This window comes from Aethalodelphis obliquidens, unplaced genomic scaffold, assembly GCF_003676395.1.
Source record: "Aethalodelphis obliquidens isolate GAN/ISIS:26980383/991018 unplaced genomic scaffold, ASM367639v1 scaffold19, whole genome shotgun sequence".
In the NCBI taxonomy this organism is placed as follows: domain Eukaryota; kingdom Metazoa; phylum Chordata; class Mammalia; order Artiodactyla; family Delphinidae; genus Aethalodelphis; species Aethalodelphis obliquidens.
This window is the reverse complement of record NW_020837963.1, coordinates 29,026,371-29,046,344: the sequence shown is the minus strand read 5'-3', so window position 1 is coordinate 29,046,344 and position 19,974 is coordinate 29,026,371. Positions and strand designations below refer to the sequence as shown.

The 19,974-nt window shown below is 58.2% G+C and overlaps 1 protein-coding gene across 5 annotated transcripts in view; it reads right to left on the bottom strand.

The window, feature by feature from the left end:
- Window positions 1-19,974, bottom strand: part of NFATC1 (nuclear factor of activated T cells 1) — a 101,729-nt gene that overhangs the window by 14,365 nt on the left and 67,390 nt on the right. For 3 of the 5 annotated variants that reach the window (XM_027118813.1, XM_027118814.1, XM_027118818.1), the window contains one exon: window positions 14,896-15,561. In XM_027118813.1, the coding sequence (XP_026974614.1) occupies window positions 14,896-15,561 (666 nt within the window). The remainder of the gene's footprint in view (window positions 1-14,895; window positions 15,562-19,974) is intronic. The other 2 variants (XM_027118815.1, XM_027118816.1) reach the window with 2 other exon arrangements.

The following is a 19,974-nucleotide window of genomic DNA, read 5'->3' as shown; positions in this document are numbered from 1 at the left end:
ACCAAGACTGCATTTTTGTATTGATTACCCAATTATGAATCTTTACAGAAGCTATTCCAACACTGCACGTAATGAGCAATTCATCAAAGTATATTAAGTGCCATGGAAGCTGCCTTCAGTATAAAGGGCCATTAAGTTTCCTGTAATTGCACATCACTGGAGCTTTCCTTAGCTCTACATCAAATCAGCAGGACCGGCATGCACGCACTCTAGTCGACTTCACGTAATGACGCCGCGCCCCCGGTGCTCACCCAAACGAGCAGCCCTGCAGAGCCGCCCTGCCCCAAGCCCACTTCTCAGCCTGAGGAACGGCCCAGCCGCTTCTAACGACACTTGCAAGAACCCGGAAAGGACGCACAGGCCTGTGGACCGGGGACCCCCGGGGGGTGGGGGGCACCAGGGGCACATCCCCGTGGGAAGGGTCTTACAGGCCGGTTTCTGGAGGAAGTTCTATAATTGACCGCTCCCGAACTCGACAGACGTGGAACCCAGGGCTGGAAATGTGTCCTGCAGAGGCCTCAGGCCCAGTGACACTGAATTTCCCAAGTGAAACAGAGACGCCAGTTGAGGTAGAGAAGACAGCCTCTGAGGCTTAGCTCCCATCTCTGAAAAGTCCTTCCTGAAATGATCTCTAAGTCCCTCAAACCTAAAAGCAAGAGCGCTGGAATCACTGGCCTCCGTAATTTACTGGGCAGCCAATCGGGTGCTGTCTGGAGCCCTGCTTTGTCATCCTGAATTGTTGTTTATATTGTAAATACTATTTAGCTGTTTAACCTGCTCTCCCAGACCCCACTCTAACTTCGCAGGGGTCAGGAGTCTGATGCAATCACGTGTCTCGACAGCCCTGCGATGCCGGAGCAGAGCAAGCAATCTGCAAATACTGGTTGGGTTCTGTCGTCTTTGAAGGTTGAATTAATCCCTTGCAGGAGCCTCACCGAGGTTGAGTCTGGGCAAGGTCTGCCCCGCAGGCCTCAGAGCACTGGTTGCCCAGCTGTGAAGTTACAACCACAGTAACCTGCACATCATCTTCCTGTCCCTGGGGCGGAGCTGTGTGTTTGGAAATTTAAATTCCTTCTCTGTTTATCTAAATTTGATTTCTGAAGAAGCCTTGAAATAACGTCCTTAAAAAAAAAAAAAAGAAAGGAAACAGTACGTAGAGAACAAACTATGTAGAACATTAGTTCACAGTAAGTGTCAACTCAGACTGAAGATAAACGAGGCCTTATGGCAGCACCTTGAGGGGTCATCGCTGTGCCTGAGCTGTGCTGGACTTTCACGTGGGATTCAGAGTGAGCTTAAGGATAAATCAGGGGCCCATTTCCGTCACAGGGCATGAAGAGATCCGAGATGAAGTGGCAGGAGTCTCAGGCCAGGAGCTGGGGCTCTGAGCTCCGCGCCTTCCCTGCTGGCCACCGTCCGCTGCTCCATGAGCTGCCGGACAAGCTTCCTGCGCAAGAGCACAGGCAAGACGTTTCATCAAAACACTGTGTATTTAGCAAGCCCTGGTCCAGCGGAGATCACTGATGCAAGCAAAGGGATGAAAACTCCTTAAAAAATCCCACAAGTGTCTGTAAAATTCCCCGTGGTGAGCAGGACGTGTTCCTAAATCCAGGGGGTCCTCTAACCAGCCAGTGACAGTGAAGGAGCCGTGAAGGAATGTCATCCTGCATTTTTAAGTCTCCTCCTCACCCTCCTACCACTTAGTTAAGTGCTCGCCGCCTGCGGAGCGAGGCTCGCGCCCCATGGCCCGGTTCCTGCCCTCTGTGTCGCCGTGTCCTGGCGGGGCAGGTAGGAGCCAGGGGGTCTGGGTGACCCCAAGGCCGGCTCTGAAGACTTAGCAACGGTGGTGATCGGACAGCTCCAGCCGACTGTGGTGGCCGGTGGATGTCGGCCTGTTTATGAGTCAGAGGTCGTGAGCCGACCTGGCCTTGAAAGCAGAGAGAAACAGGACGCCATGCGGAAGAGGGCACGGCAGGTGAGGGCAGGGGTGCGATGCTGGGGAGAGGTTGCCCGCGAGCCCAGGTCAAAGCCCATCCACAGGGAGCCCACCCAGCTTGTCACATTCACCCATCGCGGAGTTTCTATCCGCATGTCTCCCTGCAGCTCTGTGATTCCGCAGCGTCACGGCAGGAAACTGCTCGCAGGATGGAAAGCTGGCATGTGATCCAGTGGAAATCACCGTTTCCAGCGAGGGAAGGACGGAGTCACAAGAACATCGCAGGCTACAGCTGGGGGCGGCAGCTGCTCTGCGTTTCGCGGCCTGATCAGTGGACGAGCTCTGAAGGACGACGACCTGTGCTCCCAACTGCGGCTTTCTGTCCAGCACGAAGGCCGAGTTAACAGACAGACTCTGACAACAGGATTTGAGCTCTTTCCTCAAACTAAAGCGCATTAAAACCGCCTGCGCAGCACCCCGCCTCCAACGCGGGCCAGCCGCCCGGCCGCGGCTTTTCCAGGGCGGCTGCAAGCGCCCCTGCCGACGCCAGAGCAAACACCCAGGTGGCGCCCCGCGCGGCCACCGCGCTCCAGCCACGTCCACCGCCTCTTCTGCTCCGACCGTCTGCCAAGAGGAAATCACTCCGCTGCGCTGGGAGCCTGCGAATCCCAGAAAACAATCTTAAATCCACAAAAATAACTGACTTCGCTTCTCCTGAGCTGCCCGGTTCCATTCTGATTTTTATTACAATGTCAACAAGAGTTTAATTTGCTTTAAAGTTTAGGTTCTTAAATCTGAGTGATATAGGGTAGTTTACAGCTTGCTGGCAACAGCTACTATGGAAAAAGAAGGAACGCACGTATAAAGGCGATTCTAAGTTTGACGCTGTGAAATCAAGGAGCCGTGCCAACAGCAGCACACGGCAGGCCTTCCCCTCCGGACAGCGGCCCCGACACGTGGCCACGCTCCGTGTCCCTCCCTGACCAATCTCGCCCAGGGACAGTAATTAAGAGGAAATGCCCTTAAGTCTCATTTCTCTCCCTAAACACTAGAGGATGCCAGCTGTCTTACCTGGGCTCCTCCCTAAAAACCGATTCCAGAGAAAACCCTTGAGGGGGAAGGAGGGTGCTCTCCCCGCCCCTCACTAGGTGACCTTCTCATTCCCTAGACTTTGGTCCCCGAGCTGAGCAGACGCCGCACGTGTCTGCACAGGACGCTCCGACCTCAAACGCAGTCAGAGGCGAGATGTCAGCTCCTGAGGCCTCTGCTGGGGCCCAGCTCTCATCTCTGCTGAAACTCTCTGCAGAGACTCGAGACTAGCCGGCCAGCCAAGCCGCCTTATGGAGAAAGGACGGGGCAGGCCTTGAAACAGGGCTGTCCCTGGAGCCCCTACCCCCGGCAGGGCAGCAGAGGGAGCCGTCGGGCCAGCGGTTCACAGCCGAGGCCCCTGTCTGCTGCAGACGCCCCGGCGGCATCTCCCCCTCTTCCCTCCTGCCAGGCCTCTTTCTAGCTGTCGCCCAGGGCTCTTCCAGGCACCCTTCCTGCGTATTTGAAATAACAGGCTGTGGGGCCTGATAGGGCAGAGATGGGGCAGCCTTCGTGGGGAGGGAGGGCAGGCTGGGCCGATAAAACCTCCCAGGCCCCGGCTAAGGACTGTGTCCAGCACTGTCTACCCGGCTTCGGGACAAAAGAAAGCTGGCCACCGGGCTCTGGGAGCGATAAGCGTCCGCGGCCGGGGGGGGGGTGCCTGGCCCGCCAGCTTGGCTCATTGTCCCAGGACCAGGCCGTGATTAGCCGGGTCCCCCGGGCCTGATAAGGGCGGATGTTTTAAAAGGGGGAATAGACTTTCTTTGTTCTTTACTGTGTGGAAGAGTCCACATTATAATCTGGAAGGAAGGAAGGACGTTGTGTCAAAATTCAAACTGAAAAAGGTAAAGGGACTCAAGATTTTGTGTGCCCAGCCTACGTGAAGAACCCACGTCACCACGGTCGGCAAACGTCTGGGGCTGGTCCTGCATGCGGCCCACGTTTTGATGAAGAGAATCCTTAATTTAACTAAACAGGTAAGTAACGAGAAGCACACACATTTTTATTCCACAAGAGAAGCTCTCCCATCAGCATTATGTTCGTGTCATGTAAACACAGAATTAGAATTTTCTCCCAACACTCCTGAAAGAGGGCTGCGCGTGTTCCACGGACAGAGGGAAACGTGCACGGCACACACAAGCCTTCGCTTCAAAAGCACTTTTCTCCTTCTGCGTTTTAACAAAACTGTACTTAATGAACCTGCATAAGAGATCAGACCAGAAACATCCCCAAGCCAGGCTGCTGGCTGCTTCTGGAGAGTTGCCTTTCTGGACATCTTCATACAAATGGAACCGGAATACATGGTCTTCTGTGTCTGGCCTTTCGATTCAGTGTGATGTTTTCAAGGTTCATCCATGTCCTAGCATGACTCGTACTTCCTTCCTCCTTCTGGCTGAGTAATACTCCATTGTATGGGTATGCCACATGTTTTCTATCTATTCCCTAGTTGCTGGACGTTTAGGTTGTTTCAAATGTTTGGATGTTATACATAATGCTGCTAAGAACATTTGTGCACAAGCCCTTGTGTGCACATACATATGTGTTCATTTCTCTTGGGCAGACGCCTAAGCACAGACTTGTTGGGCCTTAGGGCAAACATATGTTCAACTTTAGAGACACTGCCGAAGTGGCTGCACTGTTCTGTGTCCCCACCAGCAACGTGTGAGGGTTCCAGTTTCTCCACATCCTCTCCAAAAGTTGCTATTGTCTCTGTTATTTTTTACAGGTATGCAATGGTATCTCATTGGCATTCCCTGTGACTGATGATGTTGAGTGTATTTCCATGTATTTATTAGCCGTTCATATACCTTCCTTGGAGAAATGTCTATTTAAATCTTTTACCCAGTTTTTGACTAGGTTTTTTGTCTTATTACTGAGATATGTGTTCTTTGCATTTTCTAAATATAAGCCCTTTATCATACGTTCGTCTCGTACGTTGCTTGTCTTTTTCTGGACATGCTGCATGGCTTGTGGGATCTTAGTTCCCTGCCCAGGGTAGAACCCAGGCCCTGGCGGTGAAAGCGCTGAATCCTAACCACTGGACTGCCAGGGAATTCCCTTGTCTTTCTTTTTCTTAATGGTATCTCTTGAAGCACAAACATTTTGAATTTTGAGGAGGTCTAATTTATCAATTTTTAAATGTTATGGACTGTGTTCTTCGTGTCATATCTAAAACAATCTTCGCCTAATCCAAGGTCTCAAAGATTTTCTCATATGTTATCTCCTAAAAGTTTTGTTTTAGCTCTTACATTTAAGTCCATGATCAATTTTGAGTTAACTTTTTCGTGTAAGGTGAGAGGTAAGGGTCTAAGTTTACTTCTTCCAGTGTATCATTTAAATGCTTTTTTTGGTCTTGTTTTGTTTTGTTTACTACATATATTCTTAACATTTTCTTAGTGGCTTCTCTAGAGATTACAGTATACTTAATATCTATTTCAGATTAATACTTATTTCTAATAATATATAGAAACTGTTCCAATATAGCTTCCTTCCCTACTCCTTCCTTTCTACTATCATTGTCACAAAAATGACATTTCTATCTAAGCCCATCAGCACAGGTTTGTAATTATCGTCTTATGCTTTCTTAGAATGCTTATGTTGCTTTTTTAATTATGTAATTATTTTTACCAGTGTTTTACTTCTTCATGTGGACCTGAGTTACTGTCAACCTGAAGGACTCCCTTTGGTACTTTCTGTAGGCCAGGTCTGACGGCACTACATTCTCTTATGGCGTCTTTGCTTACTTCTCCTCTATTGTTAAGGCTAGTTTTGCTAGATAGAAACTTCTTGGCCACCAGTCGTTTTCTCTGAGCGCTTTCGAGGATGCTGTCCCACTGCTTTCCAGCTTCCATGATTGCTAACGAGAAGTCAGCTGTCGATCTTTTTGAAGATTCCACGTACTGTACCTGATGACTTGGTTTTTTCTTGTGGCTTTTAGAATTGTCTCTTTTTCTTTGACTTTTGACAGTTTGGCTATGATGTGAATCTCTGAATTTATCCTACTTGGAATTTGTTGACCTTTTGGGATGTCTACAATGTTTTTCTTCCAATCTGGGAAGATTTTGACCATTATTTCTTCAAATACTTTTTCTACCCCTTTCTTCTCTCTTTCTGGATTCTTATTATACGCACATTTGTATGCCTGATGGTGTTTCACTTCTTCAATTTTCTTTAATCTTCTTACTTTCTATCCCTCAGACTGGATAACCTATTGACTTTTCTTCAAGTCTGTTGATTCTTTTATGCTGTCAGCTCCAAAATGTTGTTCAGCCCTTCTAATGTTTTTTCATTTTAGTTATTGTATGTTTCAACTCTAGAATTTCTATTTGGCTCTTTTAGAAAATGTATCTCCATTTGGTCAGACACAGTTGTCCCACTTTCCTTTAATTCTCTAGACGCAGTTCCCTTTGGTTCCTTGAGCATCTCTGTGGTGGCTGATTTGCTTTGCTACGAAGTCCGATACCTGAGCCCGCTCAGGGACATTGCCCACTGCGTGCGGGTTGCTTCTTCCCCTGTGTGTGGGACATATTTTCATGTTTCTCTGCATGTCTCATAACTCTTTGGTTGAACACTGGACATTAGAGATAGTACACTGTAGCAGCTCTGCAATCAGCTCCCTCCCCCACCCCCCCATCCAGGATTTGTTGTTATTGCTGGATTCTTTTTTTTCCTTAGTTGTTGCTTATTTGATTAGTGACTTTCCTGGACTAATTCCATAGATTCTGTATCTCTGCAGTGTGTAGCTGCGAAGTTCTCTGTTCCACTTTTTTTTAAAAAGTCTTGCTTTTATTTTTGAGCCTGGCTTCCTAGGGGTCACCCTCAGGTTAGCATCCTTCAAGGATCAGTCTGGTTTCTCTGAATGTCTTGAACCATTAGGCCTCCCCGTTTTGTCGAGGAGATATGTGTGCAGAGGCCGCCTCTGACATGCCCTCAGTTCACAGTCAGCCTGGGCTTCACTCCTGTTCGTACAGTCGCGAGGTGAAGGAGCCACAGGTGAACGGCTGGGCCCTCTCCTTGCCCACGTCTTCTGAGTGTGCACACACCCACATGCATGCGTGCGGCCTTCCTGAGTGTGCACATATCCATGTGCACGTGTGCAGTCTTCCAGACCCCCAGGAGCATGTCAGGGGTTTTCAGAATCCCCTGTGGTCACCTAGTTTGGCCAGGCTCCTTTGCCCTAATTGAGATCACAGCCTTGGGCAGCTCCAATGAGGATGACCCCAGCCATCTGCTACTTTTTATGCTGCCCTGGGAACGAGGCTTTTCCAGGGAGCTTCACAACCAGTCAAAGGACTGACTGTGCTGTGGGGATGGGTTTTTTTAACAGAGCCCCAAAGAGGCCAATCTCCTTCACTGTCAGTGAAGCTGCTGGCTTTTCACAGCTACACTCCATGGAGCTGGGGAGGGGGCATGGGAGTAGCCCCAAATTACAGCACCACAGATCCCACGTTCGTCACCACGGTCCAGTTTCTCTTGAATAAGTGCTTTTCGGTTTTTTCTGCCTCTGGTTGATGTTCAGACTCTGGGATAATTGATTTGAAAGTTTCGTCACTGTTTTTACTGCTTTTTAGGGGGTGCTCTCTCAGTGAGGTCCTCTCTCCACCATTTTGGAAGTCCTGCCTGTCTTCCAGTCCTTCTTGGGTCATCAAAAGTGCCTCAGTTAATAACCAGAGATTCTCTGATGAAGAAAAAAATATACCAGCTTCTCTTTGGCTCGCAAGGCCATTCATACCTGGAAGCTGGACTTCTGCGCAGGAGTCTTTGCTCACTGCATCTCTAGTGGGCTAAAAAAAAGCTCAATAACACAGCTCAGCCTTGAGAGTAGAGAGACAGTGTTGAAGTCAGGACTGGCGGATCAAGGTGGTGTCCCTGGTCCCGTCACTCACCAGCTGTGTCCTGAGCAGGTCGAGTGGCATTTCTCTCTAAGCTGCGGCCTCCGTCTTTGTCCGCTGGGGCTGAATCGGCAGTCTTGCCCCCTCACAGGATTGCCGTGAGGCTGAATAGGTCAACAGAGACTGTATGGAAACGTCACTCTGGAAGGAGCCGAAGGCCACACACAGGTGCTGTTTCGCCGTTTGGGTTTTCTGTGTGCTGGCAATGATGTCAGGTTGGACTGGGAACCGCCTTCTCAGCTCGACGGGAAGACGGTTACTCCAATAGCAATTTTCCAGGTTCTTCTCTGCCTGGACGTGATGGACGGCTGCACCAGGTACTCTCTGTCCCTCGGGGCTCCACGTGAAGAGGGCACTCGTATCAGGGGTCACTTAGAAGTCCCACGGCGCTAGCCCTGTGCGTGGCGTCCAGGGCAGGGCCGCCACGCGCCTGGCGGCTCTCGTGGAAGCGCAGGCACCCCGCAGAGGGAGTCGTAGCCCTCTGTGGCCCTGGTCGCCACTCTCCCCAAAGAGACGCCAAGCCCTGATGGTCCGTCATCACCTGGGCTTTTGGACGTGGCTCCTGTGCTGCTGGACACCTTTCCTGCTGGCTTCACGCTCTGGTGAACACAATACAGCCGTGTGCTAGGTGTGGCTCGCGGATCTGAGAGGATCTGTCAGGTGTGCTTGTTCTTCAGCGAGAAAGCGCTTTGAAATGTATGGCATCAGAGAGAGAAAACGCAGAGACCAGGCCAAGGTTGTGCAACCTGGTCTGAAAGGGAGACGTAGCTGATTAAATCCCCCTGGAAAGATGCTCGCCTCTGCAGAAGTATCGCCACACTGGAAAACTGCGTCACGGTCCCGACGCGCTCACTTGCCAACACTCTCCCACCCTCACAGCCTGCCCGAGACTGGAGACAATGCACCACGAGGCGCCCAAGTGCCCCGCACGCAGCCAGGTCCGAGCGCCAGCTTCCGTCGCCGGTGTTTCCGGCACCAGGTAGACCTAAGTGGTTCTAGTTCCACAAGACCTTTCCAGCTCTTCCCTCGCTTTCTCCCCTGTTTCTTTCCCTCCAATTAAGAACGTCAAACAGCTCTCCCATCTACAGTAGGAAATCAGCTAAGACCTAGGATTAAGGGAGAAGGTGAATGTTAGCTGAAAGCAAACCACCAAATTCCCCTCCAAGTGCACAGAAAATAATTGGGCTGGAGAAGACCTGATTAGAAGTCAAAGCAGTCCACGCTTCTAGCTAGCGTCTACATCCTGCAACTGAGAGGCGCCCCGAACCTCGGACACCTAAGCTGCAGTGTCATACGAGCTGCAGGAGACTCTCAAACGTCCTAGCCTAGCAAGCTGTGTCCCCGGGGCCAAAGGCAGTGCCCTATTTATAGAGGCCCTGACTCAGCGGACACCTCAGAGCAGTCCCTGCCTTCCCTCCTCCTCCGCCAGAGGCAGATCCTAACGGCTGCTGCCCTGCAGCGCACCGCAGCGGCGAGCACACACCTCCCAGGGCGCAACAGACGCGCAGTGCTCGAGCGCTGCCCGTGGCGGGCTGACAGTGGTCGACCGCTCCCACCACTCACTGGTTGTCGCTCGGGTCCACCCGGTCGGGGACGAGGCAGAGACTTGCGCCCAAGCCTGCACACCGGTCTGACCCACTTGGAGGCACAGCGGCCCTGGAAGCTCAGCCCCGAGTCCCCGTGCATATCGACTCCGGCGCCCGGGAGGCACGCACTGCCGCCGGGTGGGCAAAGTGGAAGTGAGCGGGCGGGGGCTCCGCTCCTCCGGGTGGCGGCTTCAGCCCGGGCCCCGGTGGACTCCACCTCGGGAGATAAAGCCTGCGGGTCAGCACGCCACCAGCATCCGCCGCCTCTGGTGGTACCCCAGGGGCCCGGGCCTTAAGGACCGACCCTCAGGAACCGCGTGCACGGCTGAGTGCGTCCTCCCGCCCCCGGGTAGCAGCCCACGTCTGCAGTGTTAACAAGCCCGTGCGTTTGACCTGCAAGGCAGGCTCTTTCCATCATCACCAGGAGCGGGGAAGGCCTCAGAGCCGGGCCCTGGGCCAGGTTAGTAAGACTTTCCATGAGGAAAGCACCGTGTCCTCCCCCAGAGCAGCCCAGGCTCAGGAAAGAAGGGGGGACACGGGGGACACACAGCCAGACGCGGGGCAGACATGGTCCTGGCCGCCTGCTCCACCTGCTTGCTGTTCTAATGACATCTAGACTTGTGGAAACCCGAGAGCCCCTGCAGGGGACCGAAAGGGCCGACCGTGGCCGAGGCCACAGGGCGGGCGGGGCACGACGCGGAGGGGCTGCTACGGTGGCAGACAAACCGACACCCCGGGAGCCGTCGCTTGGGTCGCAAAGGGGGATCCTCACGTCAGCAAAACGGGGCCGCTTCACGTTAACGCTGGCTGGATAAACTCTGCGAGCTTCAGGGACGTTCACGATGGCTTTCCAGCAGATGTACGCAAGCGGCACACGGACTACTGTGCGCGTGTGTGTGAGCCGCCCACATTCTCACGTGTGTCGGTCAAGGACAACCCGTCACCCAGAGAGGGCTGCTGCTGTGCGGTCGCGTAGCGCAGCTCTGCGAGGGGCGGGTCCCAAAAGTCACACCACGGAAATGGCTCACGTGTGGCTTTTATGACACATTTCATCTACATTCAAAATAAATGAGGCCCATAAGCTAATTCTTAAAAGAAAAGCTGCGCTGTGGAACCGCCACGATCGAGAAGTCCGAGTGGAGAGCATGTTTCACGCATATTGTTGAACTAAAGAATAAATCATAGTGGGAACTATTTATGGTCCAGACACTTTTGAAACAAAACCGAAGAGTAGAAACAACTTAAAAAAAAAGCAACCCTATCGACAAGTTGGGGTTCATCTGAGGCGAGTCCTCGTGCACTCAAATTGTTCCTCGAGGTAAGTGGAGGCTTGGGACGTGCGTTAACCCGCCGCATCTGGGGAGCCACTCCACAGACTGAGCAGCAGCTCCCGTGTAAGGCACGGCTGCTTTGCGGTCTCTAAATGATTCGCTTACAGGCCCCAGATGCCCCAGGCTCTCTGGAGCTGGACATAATATCCTATTATTGCCTTTTTCATTCTACGTTCCCGGAAAGCAAAAAACCCAAATAAAAAACCAGAACACGTGTGAGATAAGCTCTCACCCCTCACAGACCTGGCGCCATTAGCATCACAAACAAGCCCGAGGAACCCCAATCGCCCCCTGACTCAGTGGTTGCACCCACGAAGCAAGCAAGGGCCAGAGTCACTGCAGCCTCGGCTCCCATCAGCCTCTGAGAGCCCTGAGGGCGGTGGTGGTGAGGGGCGGGGCCAGGCGGGATGTCACCTAACCTGTCACCTTGGGGTCGTGACGCGCAATGGCTCTGCGTGCCTGCAAGTGACACAGGGCTGAGTTCGCTGTGTGAGCCGTGGTGCACGGCTGGTCCCTCCTGCCCCGGGGGAACGGCGCCACGGCTCTCGGGGCAAAGCCCAGGCGACAAGCAGGTCGTACCCGCCAGCGGCCCCCGGCACCAGCTACCCCGTCCTGCTGAGACGAGGCCTGGGGAGGGGCCGCCGTGCACAGCCTGAATCGCCCCCTCCCTCCTCCCCCTGCGCCCCCTCCTGCTCCTTGTTCCCTGGTCCCTGTCGTCAGCCACCCCAACTACTCGCCTCTCCCTGGGTGTAAATGACAACGATGAAGTCTCTGCCTTTTAACGTCAAGGTCACTGGAAATCAGCGTCTAGTTTTCTGATTTAGTTTTCCGCCCTCGTCTCCATTTTCTCTTCTCTGCACCTTCCTGGGCTGGGCTGCCAATTAAAACCCAGACACACCAGGAAAGTCGCGTGTGCCTTAGAGTGAGGCGACGACCCCCTCCCCGGGCCCCCTTCCAAACCTTTCACAGGGGCCTCTTTTCTAAATCAGGGATCGGCCTGGCCGACCGGCTCCCTCTCCCACCCGGGCCTCGGGGGCCGCGCTCTGTACACGCGCCCTCGAGGCACGCCATCCTCCCCCCAGAACAAGCGGGAGTGTGGACCTCGTCCCTCTTAACAAACTAACTTTCAAACCCCTCAACCACAAACGTTTAATGGTGGGACCGGCCAAGGATCAGGTCACTGGTGCCAACTCAAGGCGTCCAAGCTGTACAGGAACCTCGGGGGCCCACACCCACCCCACGACACCGGCGTACCCCTCCCCCCATCCCCGTCAGGAGGGACCAGTAAGAACCCGCCCCGGAGCCCCTCAGCCCCTGGGCCGGGGAGGCTGGGGATTCAGGTCCCCACGCCACCATGTGGGCCTTTATTCTGCACTAGGCGGTCTTTCGAGGACTTACGAGGGACTGACCTGTGTCTACGTCACAGCTCCTGTAAGCAAGTGAGCAAGTGGGTTCCAGGCGGAGGAACCACGGCGAGCACGGAGATGTGGCCTCAAGGTCCCCCAAGAGCCCCCCCGGCACGCAGCTGACAGCTCCGGCCACCCGCTCACGAGGACAGACGTGCTTCCTGCTGCTTCCACTACAAGCCTTCTAGCAAGAGCCGGGCCCCTTCTCTATGCTCACTGCCTGTGGACGTGGGGAGTCTTGAGCCGCTCAGACCGAGCAACAAACACTTGAACTGCTTTCCTGAGCGGGGACAGACGCCTGACCGGAAGGCGTGTGGTTCCAACTCCAGGAGAGAAGCCCCGTAGCCTTAGTTTTCAGTGGCCACTTCCAGGGCCGTTCCTCCGGCCTGTGTGCTCAGACCGACCCCGCGGGCCCGAGAGCCCCCCGCAGGGAAGCCAGGCTCGTGCGGGGCCGCCTCCCGGCCACGCGGCGTGTGCACCCGAGGCCTCCCTCCACCTCGGGGGCCTCCCTCCACCTCGGGGGCCTCCCTCTGGGAAAGACCGCTCGGGGGGACGCTGGGCGCAGCGTCCACGCAGGGGATGTCCACCCACAGGGACGTGGCGGGGCCCCTCGGAACGGGGCCAGGGCAGCGTTTACTCTTTGCCGCTCAGGGCTCCACCCTGGCGTGGCTTTAACTGGGGACGAGCAGGGTGGCACCGAAACGTCACGCGTGGGGGTGGTGTGAAGATACACGCACGTTCACGGACACGCGTTCACCACTTTCTGGGGAAGCCGCACACCGTGACCCCAATCCTGACCAAGGAAACCGACGTCACTTCGCTCTCGTGGCCAAAACCGAAAGGCCGCGTTGACAGCTGGCCCGGGCGATGGCCGCTGAGTACAAAGCAGGGCCCACGAGGATCCTTTCGGGACCGAGTCCCTGAAGCTGCTGTCCCAGGAGTGGCCGCAGGTGCCCCCGGGGCCCCCGCTCGCCGCCCCGCCTGACGCTCAGGTGCAGGCGGGCCTGGAGCACGGGGGCCTTCCTGCTGGTGAAACGCCGGCTGCAGCCCCCAGCCCAGCAACAGGGCTGGACCCCGTCAGCTTGGCCGCCCCAGGCCTCAGGGTCTCACAGGTCCCTGTCTGCTCGGGGGGCAGTGAGGCCCCTCTCAGGGCCTCCCCTGCTCTTTCCTGAACCAAGGCCACATGCTTTCAAGTGTCCTTCTTCTGTAAACGCAGGCGGCCCCTCTGTAGGGTGTGCTGGTGGGACCCTCGAGAGGCCAGGTCCCTCCCTCCCACCCTCAGACGTGCTTTCAGAGGCACCGCCCCGAGTTCAGGGGCTCTTCCCTTGAGGACCACGTTCTGGGCCCTCAGCAACCTTAGGGGCTTGGTCACGGCCCAGGAGGTGCCAGGCTCACCTAACCAGACGCCTGCGCTCACGATGGGACCGGGACGGCGGTCAGGACGGGAGGAGGCCCTGCTCCGCACCCCCGCTCACCCCGGCGCCTTTGACCCCAGGGTCCGGCCGAGGCGGGCCCGTGTCTGAGGTTGGACGCTGGCCCTCAGGTCTGCTTTGCGCCAGCAAGCTCCGCCGTGGTCCCGCTGGAGTCAGGGCGGGGGTCGCAGAAGGCGCCCGTCTCCCTCCTCCAGGCCCTGCCCCGCCTCACAGCTTTCGGGCGAGAGCAGACGGCTGGGCTTGGGCCCCCGTCCCCCACGGGCTCTCCCGGCCCTGCACCCGCCGACGGCGCTCGTCTGCCCGCTGTTTTCGGGGCACACGTGTGGTCCCGGGGCCCCTCAGGCAGAGGTTCTGAGACCAGCCCGGTGCGGCTTCCTCTGGGGGACGGGTTCTCGCTGCCTTGTTCCAGGCTGGCTTTGTGCGCCCACACGAACGGACCGTCCACGCAGGGCCCACGAGAGCACCGGTGACCTCTCACCCACCAGATCACGGGGCCCCCGGCACCTTTTCCCAAATGAAAGAGAAAAACAATCCATCGACCAGGTGCCTTCTGCTCTCATTTTATAGGAAGACCTTGGGGCTCAGATTTTTACACGAATTAGCCTGACTGCAGGTGTCTCGAGGACGCCTGGTTTCCAAATCACCCTGAATGCGTCTCCATGGAGTCCGGTGCCGCGCTGGGACCCGAGCCCCGGTCCAGGGAGCCAGCGGCACCTCATCGCCTGATCACTGAGCTTCCGACAAGCCTGTCACGTGCTTACAGTGTTCTCACGAGCCAAACAGGGTGCCAGTCGCTCACTTTCAGCTGCGCGAATACATAAACGGTTCACGCGACTAGAGAAGCGGTTCGGACACTAGGAATCGAGAAGCTGGAGCCGCGGCCGAGGCCAGGCGGTCTTCCCTCCTAACAGGGCACGTCAGCTCCCGGGGGCGCTTGCTCCACGCGGCCAGGGCCGGCACACCCGGGCGCCCCGAGCTCTCCCCGTGTCGCCCCGTGGACAGTGTACCCGAGGGTCGACAGCCACAGGCCCCCACCGGGCAGAGCTGCGCGACCCCGCTGGCTGGCGGCAACACTGCCGGCCGCCAGGGGCCACTGAGGGCGGCAGGGGCGTCCCGCAGGACACACGCCAGGCGCGCCCCAGCTGGGCGGCTGGTGCACGCGCCCCTCCTGCCGCGGCGGGCCCACGGCGCCAGGCTGGCCGCACGCCTGCCCGCGAGCACTTACCGTCGTCCAGGTCCAGCGGGTCCAGCTCCTGAGGCTCTCGCTTGACCGTTACGGGAATGGGGGCCAGACTATGATTACTGTCCTCACGCACCTCGGGCGCTGGCAGGGGCCGGGCGGCTGCAGGCTCGCTGCTCGGAACCTCGGACGGCTGCTGCTGCTGGTGGCCCGTCCCGGGGGGGCGCGCGGGGCCGCAGGGCTGCAGGCGGGTCGGCTCTTGGGTCCCGGGCGGCAGCGGAGAGGAGGGACTGTGGGGACAGAGCGCTGGCCGGCACCCCGGGGAGCAGCTACCACTCGACGGCGGACTCACCTGTGGCTGCAGCGGGGCGGGGGGCGGCGGCTGGGGGGGCCCGGGAGGCACGCCCGCGGGTCTCGGCGCCTCCTGGCCGGCGAGGACCCCGCCGACTGGCCGCGGAAGTCCGAGGGGGCCGTGGCCCGGGCCGGCCGTGGCCGGGCCGTAGGGGGCGCAGGAGAGGTCGTGGAGCTCGGGGCTGGCGCTGCTCTGCGGACGGGGCGGGAAGCCGGGCGCGAGGCAGGAGCCCGGGTCAGGCGGCAGGGCGAGCGGCTGGCCGTAGCAGGGCTTGGGGAGCGGACTCAGGCCCTGGCTCATTGGTCCACAGGTGAGGGCAGGCTCGTAGTCGTCACTGGGCTCCGTCTTCACGATTGGAACTGCGAGAAAGAAAAGAAGTTAAAGAAACCCGCGCGGCAGATGGGAGCCGCGGGGCGGGCCCGGGGCTAGGGCGCCCTGCGAAAACAACCGCGTTGACCGAGTCCCTGGGCGCCTCCTGCCTGCTTCTCCCACCCGATTAGAAGGAGGTGTGAGTCATCGGCCCAGAAAGCTGCAGCTGGCTCTCATACGAGAGCACTGTTTTCCTTGGAATCTCCCCCAGCACTAATGGGCTAGAAGAATCCATTCGCAAACTGCAGTAGAAGCCTTGGGCCCAAGGGCCGCGGATTTGTAGTAATCAAAGGGACGTTTTTAACTTGGATGCACTGCTGCATTTCTGCTGCTACTGACGCCCTATCTGATAAATGTCTGACATTTGGTGAACCTGAACGGTAAGATGGCGTTTGGAAATCAGTAAAAATCTGACAGAAAGATGAGCGTCCATTTGCTGTAGGAGAGAAGCCTTCAGCCACTCGACAAGGAAACCAGTTCCACACGAGCAAATACACCACCCCTCCCTCCTGCTGCTTCGTTTCCACTGGAGACAACACACAACCAGTGATCGCGCGGCTCCTGGGGCAGAGCCGGAAGCCCCCGGACGGCTTCCAGACCACTGCCCTGTCCACCCCTCGCTAGGAAGCCGGCGGTGCAGAGAACCGGGCTGGGAGGAGGGCGTGATGGGCACTGGAGGGTCCCCTTCACTCCCCTCCAGGCCGTGGGCCCGACCAGGCGCCGAGAGGGCCAGGGAGAAGGTGAGCAGATGTGCCGTGGGGTCTGCACAGGGGCTGGGGCTCCACTCCCGCCCTTGCTTACTTCCTGTGTCCCGTTTTCTCGTTGGTTCCTGCCTCTTACACCAGTTTACAGGAGACATCCCGGTGGTCAGATTATCCTGCTAGTGACTGGTAAGAGCGCAGTTAAATTCGTAACAGATGCCCGGCGCTGCCGTAGCAAATGCAGGATGGGTAATGAGCTGTCATCAGATCCCCCCTAATCACATTTTCACCTCTTCGTGTGTGTGCTGCCGGATTCCCGGCGGCCGGGGCAGCCGCACGGAGGGAACGCCCCTCGCAATCCCAGCCTCCTCCTTAAGTAAATAAAGGTTCTCTCCCAAACAGAGCTTTGCTCTAACCAAGGTCTCGAGCCAGCAAGGATGCACATCTCTTCCGGAACAGCCGGCGCCTGCGAATCCACAGCAGCCGTGACGAGGAAGACGGCCTCTTGTGAAGCCTGTCCGCGGGGCGCCTGGGTAGCACGGTAGCCACACGGCTGGGACCCAGGGGACACTCCAGACCCACCGACGCAGGAGCACGTAACTCCGCTGAGCGTCTCCAGGCCCTGGGCTTTCGACTCAGGATTCCCAGAGAAGCTGTTTCCTTTAGTCTTGCCCTCGTTGTGCCAACTTCCCAGCCCCTGCTTCCCGTCATTCTTCCCGCGTCTGACGTGTCTGCATGCTGGGCGGGGAGGCGCCTGGTCCCCGGGCGGCGCTGACAGCTGGAGGGCAGGGAGGAAACACGCGGGTGATGGTCATTGCGGGGCCGCCACGGGAAGTATCCCTGCTGCCTGCAGGCTGAGCCACGGTCGGCCACTCGTCCCCGAAGTCACGTCGGGCCGAGAGCTGTAGGGCGCGGCGCCTCGGACGCCCCGACCCCAGTGTGCCCAGCGTTCTTGGACAGGACGCACCCAGCACGGCGGGGGCAGGCGAGCCTGCGGAGGGTGCACGGGGCGTCCTCACCCCGGGTGCTCCGCGGGGGTGTGCGTTTGCTTTCATCAGCCAGGCCGACGACCCACAGGGCCTGGCCCGCCCCGGTGCCCACACTCACGGGCCTTTGCTGGGGAAGGGACCTCTCTCCCTCTCTCTCTCACAGTCAGCTAGGGCTCTGCGTGAGGGGTCGGGTCCCTGCAGGACTGGATTCCAGGGAAAGTGTCACTGGCTGCCGGCAGGACACCGAGAAGGGCCGCTGCCCGCCGTCCTCGGGTGGCACTGATCTCCGTGTGGCTCACACGTGGGGGAAACGCCCGCAGGTCCCGGCAGCAGCCGCGTGTGTCTCCCGTGGCTCCGAGGGCTTCCTCCGCAGCGAGGGCGTGAAGATTCCCCACGTGAACGTGCCCTGACGCAGGGACCGCAGGCCCCAGGGGAGGGGCGGGCACTTGGTACAGGAGCTGTTCACAGCCCAGGCCGGGCCCCCAGACTCGGTGCGCCTGTGGCCCCGTGTCCCGGCGCGAATGCGGAAGCACTTGTGGCTTCGTTGGGTGGCCCCTCAGGACCAAGGGTCTCTCCGCTCCCGATCCGCACGCCCGTGGCGGCAGTTTCTGCAGCCCAGGGGTTCTTTCTTTTAAATTAATTTATTTATTAATTTTTGGCTGTGTTGGGTCTTCACTGCTGCGTGTGGGCTTTCTCTAGTTGCAGTGAGCAGGGACCACTCTTCCTTGCAGTGTGCGGGCTTCTCATTGCGGTGGCTTCTCTTGTGGTGGAGCACCGGCTCTAGGCACGTGGGCTTCAGTAGTTGTGGCACGTGGGCTCAGTAGTTGTGGCTCACGGGCTCTAGAACGCAGGCTCAGTAGTTGTAGCGCACAGGCTTAGGTGCTCCGCAGCGTGTGGGATCCCAGACCAGGGCTCGAACCCGTGTCCCCTGCATTGGCAGGCCGATTCTTAACCACTGCACCACCAGGGAAGTCCCAACCTGGGGTTTCTGCCGTGAGCACCTACCGGCTGGGGTCCCCGCGTGGAAGCCCACCTCAAGGAGGGGCCTCTGCTGGGTCCAAGCTCTGTGTGCAGCCCGACACGGGCTCCTGCTCCGAGCTGGGCATCCCAGGGAGGCAGGCTGGGGGTAGCGGAGCGGCCTGGGGCAACCTTGACACAGACGCACGTCCTCGCCTGTAAGAGAACATGTGATGTGCCGCACACGCTTCCCGCTACAATGCCCAGGGTGTGAAGGTGGCCGTCAGCTCCAGCACAGGCAAGACGGCCTCTCCCAGGAACAAGCGGCCCTGCCTCTGGTCCTACAGCCTCAGGCTCCAGGACGTGGCTCTGCAGACGGCACTGCGGAGCTGGGGGCAGCCTCCAACCAGAATCATCCAGAAACGGCCAGTGGACACAGCTGTCACTAAAAACAGCCCCGACAAACCCATATGACCCGGGGCGGGGGGAGGATTCGAAAGCTGCCCGTGTGGCCTGTGGCGTCCAGAATGGCAAGGGTTGAGCTCTGCATCAGCGCGCTGAGGCTCAGAGCTCTCGACCTTAAGGAAATACGTGTCTAGCAGGTTAAGTTAAAGCCCTGCTGGGTGCCTCTCTCCTGCGCCGGATTTTCAGCCAGCACGAGGGCCAGCTCGCCCCTTTCGTCCAGGGTCCCCCGAGCTCTCTAAAAACCCTCACCCTGTCTGCTCTGCCGGCTGTGGAGGTGCAGCCGGGGGACGGCCGGGGGCCTGATTCACATGCCACGCGGCCAGCCTGGGCCCTGCGATCCCGGGGGCTGGGGAGGGCAGGAGCGATCGGGCATCTGTGCTGCTGGCCGCTTCAATGTCCGTGGTTTATGACCTGTTTAAAGCTGCCCTGGGGCACCCGCGTTCACTCCCTCTTCGCCCTGGGGGTCTTTCTGGGAAAGTCTCAGCAAGACGATCTTGGGGGGCCTCTGTGGGCCAGACCCGGCCGAGGGCGTGAGGCGAGGGCTCAGGAAATGCATCACCTTCCCATGGCGTCGGGACCCACTGGATTCTTCCCACGGTCGGGTGGAGACTCGACCCGGGCGGGACCCCTCCCCACCGCAGCCTCCGGGCCTTCGCGGGCGCACGAGTCCTGGGTGACCCAGCCGAGCTGGGCCTCCTTGCTCGGCTCAGACGCCCTCCCCTGCATTTGCAGCCTCTCCGCACCCGCGCAGTGGGCCGATCCCGCCTCTGGAGGCCCCAGCACGAGGCCACCACGACGAACTCCCTTTGGGCACAGGCTCCTGTGCACTTAACGGAGATAATCCCCCCCCCTGCCTGCCCTGAGGGCTCCGCACAGCCCAGGGACAGTGACCAGGACAGAGACCCCAGCGCCTCAGCGCCAGGTGGGGGCAGTTCCCGGCAGACGTGGAGCAGACGCGGGGCCCGGGGCACATGCGCCCGCTACCCCCAGGGCACCTACAGAGTCTAAACGCACCGAAAGCAGAGGGTGCCTCCCGCCTCCTCTGGGGACGAAGGGGACCTGCCCGGCCGTGGGCCCGCCTGCTGGCCACCCAGTGGGATCAGGGAGGCCCAGGCAGGTCCGGCCGCGTTTCCGGATCCGCTGCCAGACCCGCACCTCCTCGGGTGGACGCTCTCCAGTTCCTCGCGGTTCACAGACGCGGCCGCACTGCTGTGTCACTCACGTGGCCAAGCAGTGTGAGCCTTGCTCTGTCCGCAGGGCACGGGGTGGACACGTGGCCCCCCAGGCACAG